General features: G+C 35.5%; 1 protein-coding gene across 4 annotated transcripts in view; it reads left to right on the top strand.

The window, feature by feature from the left end:
• The window catches only part of TBC1D32 (TBC1 domain family member 32), a 78582-nt gene that overhangs the window by 42553 nt on the left and 16499 nt on the right, over nucleotides 1–19530 (top strand). For all 4 annotated transcript variants that reach the window (XM_072333057.1, XM_072333056.1, XM_072333058.1 and 1 more), the window contains exons 24-28: nucleotides 3605–3727; nucleotides 4687–4795; nucleotides 5603–5696; nucleotides 13365–13490; nucleotides 16239–16322. In XM_072333057.1, coding sequence (XP_072189158.1) covers nucleotides 3605–3727; nucleotides 4687–4795; nucleotides 5603–5696; nucleotides 13365–13490; nucleotides 16239–16322 — 536 coding nt within the window. The remainder of the gene's footprint in view (nucleotides 1–3604; nucleotides 3728–4686; nucleotides 4796–5602; nucleotides 5697–13364; nucleotides 13491–16238; nucleotides 16323–19530) is intronic.

Genomic DNA, 19530 nt, shown 5'->3' with positions numbered 1-19530 from the left:
ACTTACTAAGCTGCCTATCTTGACCCCTATATTTTCTCACTTCTACTTTTCTGCTTATCTCTCCATCCCACTGGGGAGTGAAAACTGTGCTGCTGCTTAGCTCAACCCACTACAGACAGTGCAACAACAGTGTTCTACTCAATCCAACAGTATTTTCATTCTTCACTGCCAGCTGAGCACTTGCAGGCACCTCTGAAGTGCAGAGTATCAGACTGAGGTTGGAAAGAGTATGTTAAGATAGTGAGAAAGAATAATCTATGGGGGTCTAGTGAGAGATGGAGAAAACCAGAATTTAGTTTAACAAAATAAAAGAAAGGTGGTATATCATTTGAAGGTGGAACAAAAACAAAAGGCTGAGGAATTGTGAGTAGAAGAAACATCTAGTATTTTGTGTTTTTTAAAGGAAATTGTATGAAAAAAAAAAAAATTGAGAATCATAAGAATAATCTGTCTTCATAAACTTTTTAGTAAATCAGAAATTTATTAATGCTTATTAAGTTATATTCTTTTCAGGTGAGAAAAATTTAGACATTATTATTATTGGCAGCTAGAACTATATACTAGCTGTTTTATTTTCCATAAAGGACCTTCTGCCATAGTTATGAAAGTCATTATAGTTGTTAACATGCTTTCTTTCAGACCAGATATTTCTGCTTTTAAGTAATAGTTGAGAAATTATAGTTGAAAGCAGATAACCAAGTAAGCACCCTTCAAGAAAGACAGGTAGCACATAGGACAGGAAATGCAGAACTCTGAGAAGAAATTATTTATGTTGCTGTATTTTCACAACTGTAGCATGTGTTCAGGTTTTTAGTTACTGTTCTATAAAAGACTGCCCTCTGTTGGTGGTTTTTTTAAAAATTTAGTCTACATTTGAACTTTCCCAATTATACAAATGTTTGGCATTGGAAGAGACCTTGGAGACTGTCTAGTCCAACTGCTCTGCTCAAAATAGATTCTGCTGGAGAGCATTGCTTAGAGCCATATCCTGTCTGGTGCACAGTATCTACAAGACAGCATCTCTAGGTAACATTTCACTGTTTCACCTCTCTCACAATATGTTAAAGTAGAATTTTCCGTGCTTTGACTTGCACATATTTTGTCTTTCATCGAGTCCACTGAGAAGAGTGGCTACATGATCTCTGTGCTCTCCAGTCAGCTCTATTATATATGTTGATAAGATTCCCACATAGCCATCCCTTCTTCAGACTGAACAGACACAGTCTTCTTAGTCAGTCTCCTTGTTAGATGACCTAAGCCATTAATATTTCATTTGAATGCCCTAGCAGGGGCTGTTTATTTTAGGATCTTTCATATTTTGTCACTTACTCTTCTACCAAATTCTGTTTGACTGCGATTTGCTGTTTTTCTGCTTTGCCTTGTGTGATAGAGATGTTCTAAGCATCCTTAGCCAAATCGGCCATCTCCTGGTAACTATTAGCTGCAGGAAACCTCAAACAGGTTCCTTACCACATGGTCATGGTTTTGTTGGTATACTTTTGGTGGAGTTGGAAGGGACCATTAAAAGGTCATCTAGTCCAACTTTCCTGCAATGAACAGGGACATTCACAGTTAAATCAAGGAGCTCAGTCTGGTTCAAACGGGCCTTGAAAGTCTCTGGAGATGGGGCATCCACCACATCACTGGGCAACCTGTTCCAGTGCATCGCTGCTCTCCATGTAAAAGACTTTTTCCTTACATCCAACCTAAATCTACCCCTTTTAAGCTTGAGACCATTTATCTTGTGTGCCTCCGGTGGCGCAGCGGTAGAATTCCCGTCTGCAACACCAGGGGGCCCGGGTTCGAATCCCCCCCTGTGGAGCAGGGGGTAGAAGTGCCGCTCTGCTACACAGAGGGCTCGAATCCTGGGAGTTGGACTCGATGATCTCTAAGGTCCCTTCCAACTCGCACAATACTATGATACTATGATCTTTGTCCTGTCAGCACAGACCCTGCTAAAAAGTCTGTCCCATTCTTTTCTGTAGCTCCCCATTAGATACAGAAAGGTCACTATCAGGTCACCTCAAAGCCTTCTATTCTCCAGGCTGAAGAGCTCCAGCTCTTCCAGCCTGTCCTCATAGGATGTTTCATTTCTTCAATCATTTTTGTGGACCTTCTCTGGATGCACTCCAGCAGGTCTGTATCTCTCCTATGCTGAGGGCTCAGCATCTAGATACAGTACTCCAGGTGAGGCCTCACCAGCACACAATAGAGGGGCAGGATCACCTGCTGGCTGTGCTTCTTTTGATGCAGGCCAGGAAACTGTTGGCTTTCTGAGCTGTGAGGGCACATTGCTGGCTCATGTTCAGCTTCCCAACTGCCAGTAACCTGAAGTCCATTTTGATAGGATTATGTTCAATCCTTTCATTCTCTAGCTTGTATTGATAGGAGATGTTGTCTCAACTGAGGTGCAAGACCTTGTATACTTGGATTTATTGAACCTGATGAGATTCTCCTGGGTCCTTTGCTCAAACCTGTCTGGGGCCCTCTGGATGGCATCCAGGCCCTTGGGTCTGTTGACCTCACTGCACAGCTTGGTGTCATCCACAAACTTGCTAAGGGTGCACTTGACCCCACCGTCATTGTCACTGACTAAGCTATTAAAGAGCATCATTCCTAGCATTGACCCCTGAGGGCACCACTCTTCAATGATCTCCACCCATGAAATTTATATTATCTTGGCTATTTATTCCTTGGTCACAGCTGAGAATTCGTGGGTGTTAAATAATCCATGGAATAGCCTGTGAATTTTTGCTATTGTCAGTAGAAGCATTTTGCGAATTTCATGGAAGAAACAAGCACTGACTAATAGACTACAAGTTTCAAACAAGACATAGCTCAGATCAAATCTTACATAAATGCAAACAATAATTCTGATGATAATTTATTATGTGTTTTATGATAGTAATAAAGGTATATAAGAATAGCAGCAAGAATGCTTACTTGTTTCATTTTGCATGACCTGGAAACCTTCAATGAAATTATTCTGTTTCCGTATTAGTAACAACAGATAAATATACAGAAAAAGACAAGACCTCAGATTCATATGAAGTGTGTTGAATTAGTTTCACTGTTAATTTGAGATTTTCAGAAATAAAAATGAAAAGTAGCAAATTTGCTGGTTTAGTTGGATGTTAAATATTTTATTGTTTTTGAACTGTTGTTAAATGTGATCATGCAGGAGTGCTTATGAACATGTTTTCTAAAGGAAAGACATATTTTTATCGTCTCTTTTCAATCTCCATTCTGCCCAGAGTAGCCTGATTTTAAATTACCTTACCAGCCTATTATTCAATAATTTCTTCATGTCACATAGAATGTTTTATTCAGTCTGTGCCATTTCTGTGATATAAATTGAAAATCAGATTGAGCTGACCAATGAAAAATCTTCTAGGAACTATTCCCTTTTTGCTCAAGGTTGTGACACTTGAGTGGTTTAAAAGGATATATAAGAGCATTTCTGACCCAGTTCTGTCTGAGTGTTTTTCAGTTACTGAGACTTCTCTCTCCCACATTGAGATCTCATAAACGTGTTCACCTTTGTCTTATCCTGCATTACTGGTATTCTGACTGATGCACATCATTTTGATGTGTCCTTCTGCAGGTTGTTAAATGTGCTATGCTGTGAGCTTAATACCCTTTTGCTCTTGGAGACTCAGTATAAAGTGTCAGAAGTTTTACTGACTGCTCAGGAGGAAAATGTCACAGAAGCTTCAGAAGGACCAGGGTGAGAATTGACCAATGTAAATGCTACTGTTAACTGTCAGACTTTTCTCCTCAGAATATGTGAGTAACGTAGCAGCTTTAAATATACAGATGCTCTCAATGAAGTTGTCATCTGTTTTTCCTTACGCTCATGCTTGTCATCAGTCTCAGATTAACAAAAGATGCAGCAAGCTTGTTCTGCTTCCTACTTCCAAATCAAAAATGTAAATGTGAAAGTATTTTTACTTGCATTAATCTCATTTCTTTTGTGTGTGTGGATGTAAATGCACATTTTTGTGCTACTCTTTTTATGTGTATAATATTATTTATGTTCATGTACTAAAGGTAACCAGTACTTTGATGTTTTTGAATTTACAACTTAGTCATCTCTCCAGCTGTAGTGGCTTTCTGTTGCTTACACATAAATAAAAATGCACAGTGCATCTGGAGGACTGAAGCTTGACAGTCATTTAGTCCCCTGATGCTTTGCCCTTTCTGTTAACATGGTGAACATTAAGAACTCAAATCTTACTGTCTGCCATACAGGGCCTGTACAGAACTTGAATCAAACATTGTGGGCTAATTCTCAACACATAAATGCCATTATTACTGTTTGAAGAAGAGACCCATTATTTCCTTGAACAATAGCTCATTACCATGTTCTAAAAAACTTTGGTATAAAAACTGATTTTTATTCCATTTAAAAATTTCAGTATCCTGGGCTGCACAGTGACTTCAGACAGCGAGTTGTGTGTGCCTAAATTCTGAGTAACTACTTATTTGTTAAGGTGGAAATTTGCTGCGAGGCCAAATAAGAAACAAATTTTGACACTCTATTCTGCCCCAGTTACTGAGCATGTGAGTGTAATGAATGTGATGTTTTCTGCTCTGTTCTTTTGTTTCCTAATTGCCAAGATGTGACACTGATAAATTGGTTTTGATTTTATTTCAGTTATTTTTGATTGTTGTTTTGTTTTCCAGAGATTTTATCATTGATAGTCTCTCAGTTGAGAGAAACCACGTTCTTGTCAGAATAAATCTTATTGGAGGACCACGGGAAAGAATTTTGCCTTCGAGAGCACTAGATAAGGTTAGAACCCACAGTTTAACAATTTTTATTTCTCTAACTCTCATTGATTGAGCATTTTCTTGATATCAGCATGTGGAAATTATTTATCGTTAAGAAATAGCAGTCCACCTTTAGCTTTGTAAATGTTGGTCTACCACCACCATGGAAAAAAATAGGTTGGTTTTACTGTCTAGGTGTTTTCATGTGTTTGGGACTTGCCACATTCAGATGAAATTTTTGTGTTGCTTCATTTTAGTGTGTTCTTTTCTCACTATAAAAATGAATGCAATTTGTCTATTTTTCACTTTTATATTCCTGTATTTTCTTCATTGCCTCTTCTTTTTTTACAGTCCTTTTATGTGATGTTTTTTTCTATTCTTGGTTTTTCGCCTGTGGTATCTAATACCTTGAGCTTTCATCGATGTTCTAATAGTACAGTGTTTGTTAAGCAATTCCTTTAAATGTTCTGCTTCTTACTGGCTGTCGCTTTCATGAAGACGAAACACAAATTACTGTCACCACAGGAAAGCCGGCTAGAGTACAAAATTGGAAATGTAGTGCTTTTCTGAGAACTACAATTTCCCTTTTGGTTGAAAAAAGCAACACAGCATCAAAACTGTAAGTGGTATGCATCAGAACAAGCTCTAGCTCAAACACTTTGTGGATTTCATGTCCTATAACTTTTCTTTTGGTTATGAAGTATTTTATCTTGCTCTCTAGTGTCAGGTATAATTTTGTTGCATAATCAGTAGTTCTGGGAACCTGATATGTAGTAATTGAGAAAATGCTATTAATTTATCTCCTGTTTACTTTTTTTCCTCTTTCTAGGGCAGTGATCCATATCCTTGGCCAATGTTTTCATCATTCCCTTTGCCAAAGTGCTATCTTGCCGAAGCTCCTAGGAAAGATGATTTTGGACAAGGTACATACAAAGCATGCAAATACTGTAGATGTTGAGCAAGCATCTCTGTCAATTTATTTTTGTGTTGTTTTTTTTTTTTCTCCTTAGAATATAATCTCATGAATATCTAAGGATTTTTTATTGTTGGCTGCATTTGTAGCTAAATAACTCAGTCTGGTTTTGCTTGTCTAGCTTTGTGCAACTGTCAATCTGCAAAGCTCTGTTTAGAAATCTAATTCCTATGCAAACCTCAAGATTAACCTTTTGGCTCAACTCAGGTGGGTGACTCATGAGATATATTTATATCATTTCTATAGTAACTGAAGCAAGACATTATGGTTAAGCTACAGTTTTTTTGTACACTGTTTCCTTGATTCAGATCCCTGTGTTTACAAAACTTGGTGATGTGTGAAATAGACAGCGTTTAGGATAGTCGATTTCCACATTGAACATCAATTTAGAATGTGGGCAGACTGAAGAATCCTTTGAAGAACTATCTAGGCAAAGCAATTTAATTCATACAGAGAATCCATTTTAAAATTTTAATTTGCATAGACAATGCAAATGAACATGCTGAGTGAGTTACAATAAACAAATCTTTCTTTATATTCGTTCATGTTCATTGTGTGCTTGAAATGTAATTATTAGAACTTATTTTTAAATTTCCTCAGCAGATGCTGATTTTCAGAAGAGACAGGAATTCTACATTAACAGTAATCTGAAACATGTGTTTATAAATATCTAGAAAAGTAAAACAAAAATTGACAAAATTTATAAAAAATAGATGACTGTAATTCACTTCTCTAACAAGAGAAAAGGCCATATGGTTATAAACTAAAGGAAACTTCTTTATCTTCAGTATTAAAGACAGAACATAATTGTCAGATTAATCTAGTGGGTTGTGGGTACTGCGGTCTACAGAAAACAGATACATTGGAGGAATGGTAGAGCAGAGCTACAGATTGTGCCTTTGGGATGTGATATGTGAGAATATACTGAAATCATAGAATCACAGAATTTTCTGAGTTGGAAGGGATCCACGAGGATCACGGAGTCCAACTCTTGGCTTCATATAAGTACCACCCAAAATTAAATATCTGAGAGCATTGTCCAAACGTTCTTTGAACTCCAGCATCTTGGGGCCATGACCACTGCGCTGGGGAGCCTATTCCAGTGCCTGATCACTCTCAGGTTAAAAAAAATCTTTTCCTAATACCCAGCCCAACTCTTCTCTGATGCAACTCTATGCTGCTCCCTCAGATCCTAAAAATAAATAATTGCAAGTGGTTGATGCTGAAAAGACAAAGGTAATATAAGTCCTTCTTGCTGTAGCAACTGCATTTTCATGATCACAGGTCTGGTGTAGCTTATGAAAGTAGCTAGGATAATGTAAGTCATAGGTAAAACTTACAGCGTGATGTTGATGGTGGTCATCAAAAAGAATTTATTCACACTATCTTTGTGATTTTAAGAAAATACTTTTTTTTTTTTTTTTTTTTTTTTTTTTTTCCCTATTAAGGACAGTGGTAAGTATCCAGCAGTGGGACTGTTTTTGCACTCTTTGGTTGAGTGTCAGGAGTTCAGGTTTAAACTGGCATGTGGCTCTGCACCATAGTTATTTGCTCACTCCCCCCTTCTCTGTGGGATGGGTGAGAATTGGAAGAAAAAAAGTAGGACTTGGGGGTTGAGATAACTCTATTTACTAGCATCCTTTTGGCCAGTTTAAATAAGCTCTCCTAATTCTCTTTCTTCCCAGGTCCTCAGGCCCTTCACTAAGAACGGTCTTGGCTTTGTACAGCATTGCTGAGTAGCAACTGTAAACATTTGTGTGTTATCAACATTTCTTTTCTCCTAGAAGCAAAACATAGCATCATAGCAGACACTCCAAAGTAAACTATTCCACCCTACCTGAATCTGAGAATGGGGTCTGCAAAGACTGATTAGCTGTAAGAGAAAGAGCGGTGCCAACTCTGCAATACCAAGGCCTGATGCCTGCTTCTTAGAGAACTTTTGAAACATTTTTAGTGACACACTATGCCACAAACACTGGCACCTGAGTATTTTGCTTCACTGGGTTTAAAACCATAATTTATGCTGATGAAATCAATAACTGCATTCCTCCGTTTCATAATTGTACTTTGAATGGGTAGATTCTCCCTTTTGGGATGCTTCTGGAAGGTGTGGACTGAGTTTGAGGAAAATCTGTTATGCTTCATTCTTTACAAATGCCTGCTCTGGTTTTTAGGTTTTGCAGGCATTTGACATTTATGTGAATGATACATATAGCTGTAGGAAAAACAAACTTTAGGAGTCACAACTGAATATGCATTAGTTATTTCAGCCAATGTTTAAAGTTGAAAAACTATTGGATAGCTGTATGTTAATGTCTCGCCTCTGTCAAATATAATTTATAGAGAAGCTTCAAATGATTTATACACATCGTTATTTAAGTGTGGAAATTAATTATGCTACTTCTGCCTGTTTACACTGCAGCAAGATATGTTGCTTTTCTTTTGTCTTAATTGTTCAATTATTTCAGTAACGTAATTTGAGGAAGAACTTTTAAGAGCTATTCTAAGAGTAGTGTAGTTGTTTGTTATTCAGAATAGAGCAATTAAAAATAATGGATTATTTACTTGTAATGTTAACTGCTGTAGTGACGTGAAGAAATCAAAATCTATAACCACAAAATAGTTATATAAGCAGGTATGTTTAATCAGCACTGCACACTGGGTTATTACAATGAGTCCCCAAAATGATTGACATCCCCACCCTTTGCCCCAAGTCTCATCTCTTTTAGATACACGTATCTCTCAGTGGTCTTTCTGATGAAGGTCACTGTATTATTTTCTTGGACTTGGGTTAGGATGGAGGATGTTAGCCTGGCTCTGTTTGGTCATCTCATCGGCCACAACTCTGTCCACCAATCCGCTGCTGCTTCGTTAATTTGTGATTTGCCATTTTAATCTAATGTCTCACACTCCAGAGATAGGGGAGCTAACAATGTTCTTTGGAAAAAACAAGAGACCCACTGTCTGCACTAATTGTCTAAGCCTGTAGAAAAGCGTCTATTACCGGCATTGAGAACCTGGCTTAGCAAGGCCAAATCTGCAGCCACCAATTCAACACCTCACATTACTTTTATCATAACTTACTTTTCTTAATTCAGTAGGTTATTAAGAGTTAAACATTTTAGATATGTATTATACTGTAGAAGTAGTTCTGTTTGCACAGATCTGTTTATCTTCTCTCCAAGTTCTACACTTCAGAGTTGGTGCTAAGAGTGACTGGAGAATGGTGTCTATAATTTGCCTTCAGTGACACAGTCACTGCTTAGTATTTTCCACCATTCATTGTCTTCTCTCTTCCTGAGCTACAGGCCAGAATTGCTACCAAAAATCTTCCGTAATCACATTCCCAAAGCCTTTTGTTATTCTATCTCAGCTATTATTTTCTGAATTCTGCCTTTGCTTTATGCTCTGACTTGAGTGGAAACATGCTACCATGTTTCTGTTGGTTTGTTTTTTGGTTTTTTTTTTAATCAGATTTGTTTTCAGCAGGCTTTCTGTCTCCCTCTTTCCCTGTACTGTCCTCTGTCAAAAAACAGCTTTAATAGCTTGCCTGTTATCCTTTGAAAATTAACACAAGCATCTTCATTGCCTGCACTTTTGTGGCTTGTCCTTCTTATGAGCCTCCTTTTTTTCCACTCTTCTTCACACTGAGTTACTGAAAGATGAAGGGCAATAGGTGTACAGACTATCTGTATTGTGTATAGGCTTTCCTGAAATATGTATTCCTATAAGGATTTTTTTTCATGTAATGGTGCAATATGACACAGTCAGGTTATTCGTTATCTCTGACAGCAGATTTTTAACAAGATACACATGAATTTACAGATCTGAAATACTTTGTTGCAGAAAAACAGTTTTGTCGTGTCCACAAGTAAGAAAGGGGTTGTGGCATTTCTTAGGTTTTCTAAAACATTTATGAATTTTTCTTGGCTGCTTTAGGCACATAAGCTAGCTGAAGAATAATGTCAAGAGTTAATAAGCATCATCTTTTAGGGAACAAAATCAGTACGATCTTACAGAAAGTTATACTGTGGTGGTTCAGATTTCATGTGCAGTGGTACTGCAGGTTCCATGGCTTTGTGAACTAGTAAATGTGTTTATTTTTTTTTTGACAAGGCTACACAAAGCAATGAGTGTTAGCACAAACAAGTGGGTGGCATAGGAAAATATAACCACCTGCATGTAAGGAAAAATGCAGAAATTTAGGATATGAATTAAATTGCATAGCTTCTGTTCAATGATTTCTTGTTATTGTTGAGCCCGCTATCATCTGAAAAAGAAGGTCTTACTCATTATATAGAGACAAACTGCAAAGAAAAATATGGGTCAAATCAAGAAGCCAGGAGGAAGCAGCAGAGATGGTTATGTCATGGACTTGAAAACCAACTTTCTTGAAATTATTGTGGGATTTTTGTGCAGTTTTATTTTCATTAATGGAATGAAAATTGCATCTTGGTCTGTTCAATGACTTGATTGCTTAAGTCTCAACTTGTAGTTTCTAATCCTCAGCTGCCCAACTGAATTACTACTGTCCTTTAGGTAGTGAAAACATGTATAAATTGTAGAAGAGTTTTCTGCAGTCCTGAGGCTTTTTTTCAGCAACATTAACCTGTTACACAAACAGCAGAAAAGGAGAGAAAAATAACTAAAAATCCTATTGATAATACTCTAAGAGTCAGTCCTTCTTTGCATTAATTTTTCATATTCACATAAGCTGTTCTAAGCATCAGCGAATGTTATTTGGAAAGATATTAACTGAGGACTTAGTTATTTGAGGATAAAGAAGAATTTTCATGTTAATTAATTTGGAAGAGTCATTAATGCTAATAATTAAGTTGCTATAATAAGCTTTTTTTTGAAATAGTATGTTGTTTTAATAAATTTGGTAAGAGGAAGACAATTTACTGATTATATATCATTAGGGGCTTTAGACCAGCTTAAACTATATGCTTTATAGTAATTCTTTTGAAAATACTTTAATCAGCTTAAAATAATAAGATTATTTGAAAATAGTATTTTTATTATAGAAACAATTAAGTTGTGTTTGAAAACTGAATACTGAAATGCTGTGCACATGTGAAATTAATGAAGGGTTTTGTAAAGAGCAATAGATCGGCTCAAACACTTTTTGAATCTTTAATGAGAAATCACCTTTTAAGACAGAATTCAATTCTACAGTGGTTGGTGGTTTGTTTAGTTTTATTTTTTCCAAGACACAGAAACAGAGAAAAGGAGAACAGCCCAGACTTTGGAACTGCATGATCCCACAGAAATGGGATTGCTCACAGTTGGAGTGAGTTCATGTGCATTTACCTTGTTTCAGGATAAAAAGTTATTTTTTTCCTTGAGTTGACCAGAGAGCACATAGCACTCTCAATTACTCTGGGAACCAAGTAGCCTGAGGAGAGATGCTCATATTGATTGCTTCCATTCTTAATGGACAGTATTTTATGCTAGAAATCTGAGTTTGATCAGTTTTCTCCTACATATGATTATCTTTATAAATTAATTAACTTGAAATTTGCTCTGCCTTCAGAGGAAAGAAGAAATAAAAGAATGAGTAGATAAGTCATTTTTTCTGTAATATTTACATTTTTAAACAATTCTTGAATTTTTAAAGAAACTGTTTGCTCTTTGATTAGTCAAAGCATATGAATGCATTCTCTTAATCACTACTTTGTATGCACTGTTCAGTGTGCTGCTTCATCATGTATCCACATAGTTTTCCTAATATTCATTGTTCAGTCTGAATTCCAAAATAGAAATGTCAGGCTCAGAAGATATTTGAGTTAAAAAGATATATGTTCAGACTTCTAAGTACAGACATCATTTTGTCAAAAGCCAGCCTAGCATTTCCACATCTGATACAGGGTGGTTCACCACTTGTCACTATGTTTGTTCAGTTTTCATACTTCCATTTGGACTTGGCAGGTTGTGAGACTTACTGCCTAGACCTGTGATGTTTGATTCCAGAAAAATGATAGAGTATATGTAATTTCCTCTAACTTAGTTGAAAATAGAGCGAAAAAATAACTCGTAGCCAAGAGAAAAGAGTGTTTTCTGTCCTTTTGTTATTGGATCAGTAGCAATATTAACTTGGGATACATGTTTCTGTATTGTAAAGAAAAAGAGAATATGGTTTTAATAACAAGATAAGAGGGACAGTGTGGAGCAGTCTTTAAAATTCTTTGTAATAAAGAGGATTCTTTCATAAAGGTTTTTTTTTTGTTTTTTTTTTGTTTTGTTTTGTTTTGTTTTTTTTAAACTGTAGCACAGATTTGTTTAATAAGCAGGCTGAGCATGTAATAAAAACTGTTATATCTGCTATTTTTGTGACTTGTATGTACCAAAAGACTGTACTTTAGTACAGTGCTCAGGTAAAATGTCAAACACTCTGAAGTTAGAAAATGCCCAAATTATTCTTGGATCTTGACAGCACCACTGAAGAGCCTTTGGCTGTGGCTGTAGAACATGTTGGGTGCATTTAGATTCTTCAGAGAACTGAGTGTGAAATTCTACATTTTTTTCTAAATATTAATATCAAATTTGCAAGGTAGCTATTTGGTCATATTTTAGTGACATCAAACATAAGTGTTCAGAGTAGTCTTTTGCCCCAGTTCTGACTCCTTGTGCTGAAGTTGGGAAGCGCTGGGGATTATTAGCACAGCTATTATGTGTGCCTCCGGTGGCACAGTGGTAGAATTGCTGCTTGCAACACCAGAGGCCCGGGATTCGAATCCCCCCTGTGGCGCAAGTGGCAGAAATGCTGCTCTGCTACACAGAAGGGCTCGAATCCTGGGAGTTGGACTCGATGATCTCTAAGGTCCCTTCCAACTCGCACGATACTATGATACTATGATACTATTATAAGAATTTTCATATCGTTTCGGATCCAGTGCATTTCCACTAAATTTACTTGATAGGTATGCCTCAGAATCTGAAGGCATACATGTATATACCTTTATATCCATCCACAGTATAAGTGTCTGAAAAAAAAAGCTACTGACTGAAAAAAGAATTAATTTTCTTTGGAACACTGTTGCCTTGCTATCTGGAATCCTTCATTTAGCCTTCCACAAAATAACACTAATGCCTCACTTTTAATATTAATCCAGTGATGTTTGGTGGATGTTCTTTGCATGTCTTTATTATTTTAGATTCTGTGGTGAAATTTTTGATTTCAGAGATGAAATTACATGGAAATATCAATCTTATCTCTTTAAAATAAATTTGCAATTCTTTTGACTTTTGGACAAGGATGTAATAAATTTAGTGCAGTTACAGCATATACCACAGGAACAACTTAAATGTTCAAAACACATCAGTAACTAAGATGAGCTGTGTAAAATGGAATGTAGTTATCTTCAGAAACTAGCTGCTCCTCCAGTTTGCCATACAATAAGGGATACTTATTCTTTTCTTTGTAATATGTGACTTCTGTCAAAAAACCCACAAAAAAAAACAGGCAATAGCTGTATTCGACTTTTCTGATATTTGTTATGGATCTACTTTGTGTTGCTCTGTATCGAATAACAACATTAGTAAAAGAAGAAAAAATAAACAAAAGAAACCCACCAAGGTTGTAATTACAGAATAACACCAAGTTTATTTCTTCTAGATAAAGACCTTGACAAGCTGTTATCAATCCTACAAAATCCAGGTGAACAAACTGAGTGGGCTGAGATTTGCAGGACACAATTCTGCAAAATCATGAAAACCAGACCAGATATCATCAGTGGAGCAAGTGAGTATGACTTACTGAATTTAACAAAGCAAGCAAATAGGAGGCGTTTAGTAGACAGCTGTTCTTTAAAGTTTCATTGAAGGTTATGTTGTCACGAAGTTATCAAGATCAGTCTGTGTCCATGACGGGAGGCAACAGGCCCACCAGCCCAAAAACATCATATTTTCAGTCAGAAAAGGTATGTTTCCTTTTTTTGCATCTGTGAGATCCAGTAGTTCAGTGTATTTTTTCAATGCTGCATATTGTAAAGCACAAATAGTTTGTCACTATAAAATCAATTTTGTTTGAATGCAGCCTATTTTCTAAACTGATCTCTTGGATTTTAATATGTTTATTATGAGGATTATTAGTCTGTCTTCCTGTATCTAAAAGGAATTGTTGACAAAAGATACTTTTTAATTAAAAAAAAAAAAAAAAAGGCAAACAGAGCATATGTTTTAAAGTAACTGTTTTATAAGGAAGAAGGAAAGAGAATTCACTTTGTGCTTTGTAGTTTCCAGCATAGACGGAACTGTAAGTAAAAGTGAGCAAGAAAGTATGCAGAGAATTGTTAATATTCATATGTTCATAGACATAACATTTTTAAAATCAGTGTTCTTATGTCGTTTAGAAAAAAAAATTGTATTACTTTCCTTTTGTATATTCTTTAAGGAAAAAAAAATAAGCATCCTGCAGGAATGCAGAACACAGCTTTTTTTTTTTTTTTAATTTATTTTTTTTTTTTTTTAATGAGCATGCTGTAATAATTTAGTTGTTTTAAAAGCTCTTCCATTAATTTTGTATATTTTTACATACTCCTAAATTAAAATTGTGTTAATTTTGAATATACAGCTTAAATCTACATGAGGTAATTGTCAGTCTTTTAAAACCTTCAGTATTTTTATTGTCAAACTACCATAATGCAAGAAGATAAACATTACCAGCAAGTTGTTAGGCCATGACACTCTGTGTATCTGAACATAATCTCTGCATCAGAACGTGGATTATTACAATACTTATTCTACTGTACAGTGAACATTTCTACATCATGTTTGGCTGTTTTTCCAGTACATTAAAAATCACTGAGCCACTTTCCATCTTTTTAAAGATTTCTAGTGTGTTTACTTGGCAGCTAAATGATACAGCATTAAAGGATAAGAATTATAATAACTCCTTGTCATTTAACATGAGCGTTCTCTTGGAAGAGACAGTGTCCTGTGAAAACTCTCTATTTATGTATTAACCAAATCTGTGCTGATAAACTTTAATGTGTCTTTTCCTTGTTTAAAAGCTTTTCCAAGATCCTGATAGGCATGCAAATAAATACTGCCAAGTGGTTGAAATCAATTTTGTGCTCAGGTTTCAAAAAATAGCTTAGCGGTTGTTGAGCTGTCACTTCTCCTATTAACTCAAGCACTGAACTGAAATATTTGACTGTTAGGTCAAGCATGTGGATGCCTTCCAACAGAAAGGGAAGAAAAATACAATGTACTAACTTAATTTATATTTTCTGAATTATGCAATATTTTATTCCTTTAACATAGCTCCTGTTTGTTATTGTAGGATTGCATATTTCAGTTATCACAATATTAATAGTCACACAGTGGACATAGACCTGGTTAAAAGTTTATTTTCTGTGGGCTTTTTTTTTTCCTTGCTTTATTTACACAATATTTTTTACATTGTTTGCAGACCAAGTTTCACTATGTTTGTAGAGATTTCCACTAAAATGGTTTATTTAAATTTTCCAGTTTCAAAACGGAGAAACCTCCCGTTTCCTTGCTTTGTGTTGCTGCAAGAAAGAGTTTATATAAGTAGTCTTTAAACTGGGCTTATGGCAACAGCAGCTAGTTTGGAATAGCATTTACTCTTCAAAAAATGTTCATTGTTACTATATGTTGAGTTCTTAATATGTCTCATTTCAGTATCAACATCCTCCATGCAATATGTATGAAGGCTTGCTTGTATCCTGTTGTTTAAGTCTGTAAAGTGGTAGTGTGTTCACTTGCAGGAGCCTCAGACTTGCAGAACTGCGGAATCACAGTTTTGGTTCTTTTTTCACTGATCTTTCACTGAACTGTCACTAATTTCCCCAGTAACATCCCATTAAGATGGGAGATACAATTTCTTACAAGTGGTTTATTTGTGTATGGACTCAAAGTTCCATGGCAAGAACTAAAGAATGCTGTAATAATCATCTTGAAGTGCAGAAGTTCCAAAAGGAAATATTCCTGTCACCTAAATTTAAGTGCGTAGTTTTTTATCTTGTGTTGACATAGATGGTTTTATGTTGTTTACTAGAACCAGGACTTAAAATATCATTTACATTTGTCAGAATCATTTTGGGGTGTTTTTTTTGTTCTGCTTCTACACTCACAAAAAAAAAAAATAATAATAAAATAAATAAATAAAAAAAAAAAGATAAAAAGATAAGACACTATAGTTTAATACTAATTAATTTTCATTTTATATTGAAACCATGGCATAGATTCTGAAATTGTCCTTCAAGGATTTAAAGATAATGTGGAAATTACTTTTGGTTTTCTCAGAATATATTTTTGGTAAGCCTATTCAAATTTAATTTAAGTTGGGAATGGTGTTGGGAATGTAAAAGTAGACTGTATGCTTTGAATAGTTCCTGCATAAAAACATGAATAAACATCTAGAAAACCAAACAGCTCTATTTACATACAGTCATTTTGTTAGGCAGTGTAGATCTCCATTATGTTCATCACCTTTCACACTTCGATGTTTTTCTTCTTCTTGCAGTTTTGGCAGAATTAATTGAAAAATTCGTTTTACGTCTTTCTGAGAGTCAGTCAAATTGTTATTTCAGCATGGGAAGATATAAAGGTCAGTTTCATAATAATTTACTGCTGTGCGGTATTTAAATGTATGTATTTAAATGGATTTAGATCTGTGTATTTAAATTACTTTCCTTTAAAATGTATCTAACAGTCTTGGTGTTATTGAAAAATTTTCTTCAAGAACTCAAAAATTAATTATCTGATGGGAAAGACCTAAGTTTGGAAGAAAATATGATGTGCTTGAAACAGCACAGACAATTATTGGTCTTTAGATGCTTTCACTTTCCTATACGCCTAATAGAAAGGAGATGCAGAACAGTCAAGGTTGTGATTCAGAGTATTTGTTTATACTTCTTTCAGGCATAAAAGATTTGCAGATCTGGTGGCATAAATATTTAAGGTGGCGTAATTAACCTGGCTCATCTTTTGAAAGCTCTGTATTATATAATCCACCCCAAAGTATGCCATTTATATTGCATTGTAAGAATATACATTGCAGAATTGAAATAATTGACGGAGTAATCTGTGTGTTAGTTTCATACAGATGTCATGCTTACAGCCAAGAATAAAGGAGAAATGATTAATTTATTCTGAATGTGAAGTAATATATTTTAATATTTTGAAGCACTTGCAAAAACAGAAAATATAGAAACATTGGTGATATCTGCTGGAAAATGCAGTTTCATTCTTTACTGTCTGTGAAGACTTTTCTCTTAGGTTGTAGTTTGCTCATTTGGAGTATTCAGTGTGCCACTAACTCTGGAGAACCGAGCCTGCTTTGGGAAGAACCAGTTATTTATACTGTCATTTATACCTGTAATTCTTACGAACACAGCGTGCCAGTACAGGGTCCTTGGAGACTTCAGACTTCCCTTTTAAGTTTGAAAGCAGAAAACCCCTTTAGTAATTTAGAGCTTCTCTTTCTTTTAACCTTGCCATTTTGCCATCTTCTGTCTGAATACTGGCTTACAGAATAATCTTTATTTGAGAATCTTTAATTTAATGATGTGAGTTGTTAAAGTGCCATTTGTGTCATTATTTTATTCCTCCTTAAAAGCTCAGTTCACATAAAGTTGCATTGTAATATTCTTCTTAGTTCTGCTCATTAAGAGTTTTTTCTTGTCCTGCATCACTCAGGAGGCATAACAAGCAATAAAGTACTTTTCATTGACTCATAAAGTTTGCTTTTTGTGTATATCTGACACTTTTCAGTGGAAATGATGATTTCAGTGGTTCTGTTAAAAGCCCACATAATGTCTTCATGGCATAAAAGATTTGACATCTAGACTGCTCATCTTGCTGCTCTCATTATTCCTTTTAGGTCATAGTTTAAGGTATGACATAATCTTCAATTACATAGAAGGCTCAGGTGCAGATTCTTTTTCTGCTTTGGGGGATATCTATTTCATTTCTCTTGGAGGATAGTGTAGCCCACAAACAACTTTTCAACAAACCAAGCTACTTTTAAAATTCTTATTGTTAATATTACTTTTTTTAATCAACCACCCTGGTCTGTACAAAATGCCTATTTGTATTTTATTAACCTTTTTTTTTTTAATTTATTTTTTTATTTTTTATTTTTTATTTTCATGCATTCTTATACGGGCACTATTGGTCATTAATTCCAAAAGGACGTATATGTTTACAGCTCTTAAACAAGTTCCATGATGCACTGTGTCCTCAGTGCATTAGTTGCAAAGTGGAAAAAAGTGAATCCCAGAGTTCAGAGATATGCAAAGTCTCCCTCCTTTTCTTTGGGAAGATTTTTTGTTTCTGCTACATAATTTAAAACAATTGGTGTTATCGGATACCTCACTCTCTCCAAACATATTTTCAGGTGCACTTATTATGAAGAATACCAGTTTAGAAATGCTAAATGCTAAATTAAATCTAAGGTGACTGAAAGTAAATAGCAGGAGTTTGAAGCTAAAGTGAAAATATTTAAGTTTAAAAATTAAATATTGTACTTTCACGTCAAAAAACTTCAAAGGCTGGCTGATGAACAATTGTTCATCACAAATATTTTGGTATTCCCTGATATTCTAAGAGAAGCTTAGAAATTGGATAGTGAGAGGCCTTCCGAATGATAGTCAGTAACCTGGAGCTTAGTTAGCGGTATGTAATGTGGGCGAGGGACAGGTGTTTCCTTTTTGCTTTCTCTCCCTGTCACTTCTACCATTATCACATGTTTTTTTCTATGAGGCGTTCCTCAGTCCAGGAAGAGTGTTGTTCAGTCAAGCAGCATGATTCATCAAAGGTTTACTTTGCATTTGATATGAAGATAATTACTAAAATTTCATACTGCATTTTTCAGAGAGTTTACAATCAGTAGTGTCCAGGAAACCTAATTAAGAAATAAATTCATGCTGATTGACATGAAAGTGAAACAAAAATCTGTTTCCAAAACTGAATCTGTGATCAAACATCACTCTGGAACAGTAAAAGGCCTTGACTCTATGAATCGGTTGAATAGTTAAATTGACACTCATTTCTGTTTCTTACTTTATAAAACATATAGTGTGGTTTTCTACAGAGACAGGGAATGTACTTTGAGAACCCAATTCTCTATTGCACCTCCACTGTTTGTACAGAAGGAACAAATAACACCTGAAGATCTTTATCAGACTTTTCTTACACAAAATTACTTTTCTCATTCTCTCGCAGATTGAATAATGTTTGATCAGATTTATATATATTTCTGAGGATTTTATGCTAAAGTATGTCAAAGGTTGGAATTTCTCAAAGGAGAACAATTCTGTCTTGAAAGACTTGTTCTTTCATATTATCTTTCCTCTGTACATGTGTGGTGGTTTAACCCAGCAGGTGGCTAAGCCCCACACTAGTTGTTCATGCACTGCACCCCACTTCCTTGTATGGTCAGGGAGAGAATTTGGAAAAAAAACAGCAACAAAGTAGAGCTGTAGAGCTTGTGAGTTGACATAAAGCTATTTTCTAACATAGAGAAAAGGAAAAGAGTAATAATTATGACTGTATATATATATATGAACGTATATAACAAGGGATTCACAAGCAATCACCACCCACCAACTCATGCATAGCTAACTCCTCAAGCAGCAGAAGAGAGCCAGATGAACTCCCATTGCCTTCAGAACTCCTTCTGCATTACATCATATGGTATGGAATATTCCTTTGGCCAGTCAGCTGTCCTAATCCTCTTCTCTCCCGGGTCCTCAGGCCCTTCACTGAGAATGGCCTTGGGTCTATGTAACACTGCTTAGCAGCAGCTGTAAACA

This window comes from Excalfactoria chinensis, chromosome 3 (assembly GCF_039878825.1).
Source record: "Excalfactoria chinensis isolate bCotChi1 chromosome 3, bCotChi1.hap2, whole genome shotgun sequence".
Lineage (NCBI taxonomy): Eukaryota > Metazoa > Chordata > Aves > Galliformes > Phasianidae > Excalfactoria > Excalfactoria chinensis.
The sequence above is the reverse complement of the archived record's forward strand: the minus strand, read 5'-3'. Positions and strand labels throughout refer to the sequence as shown.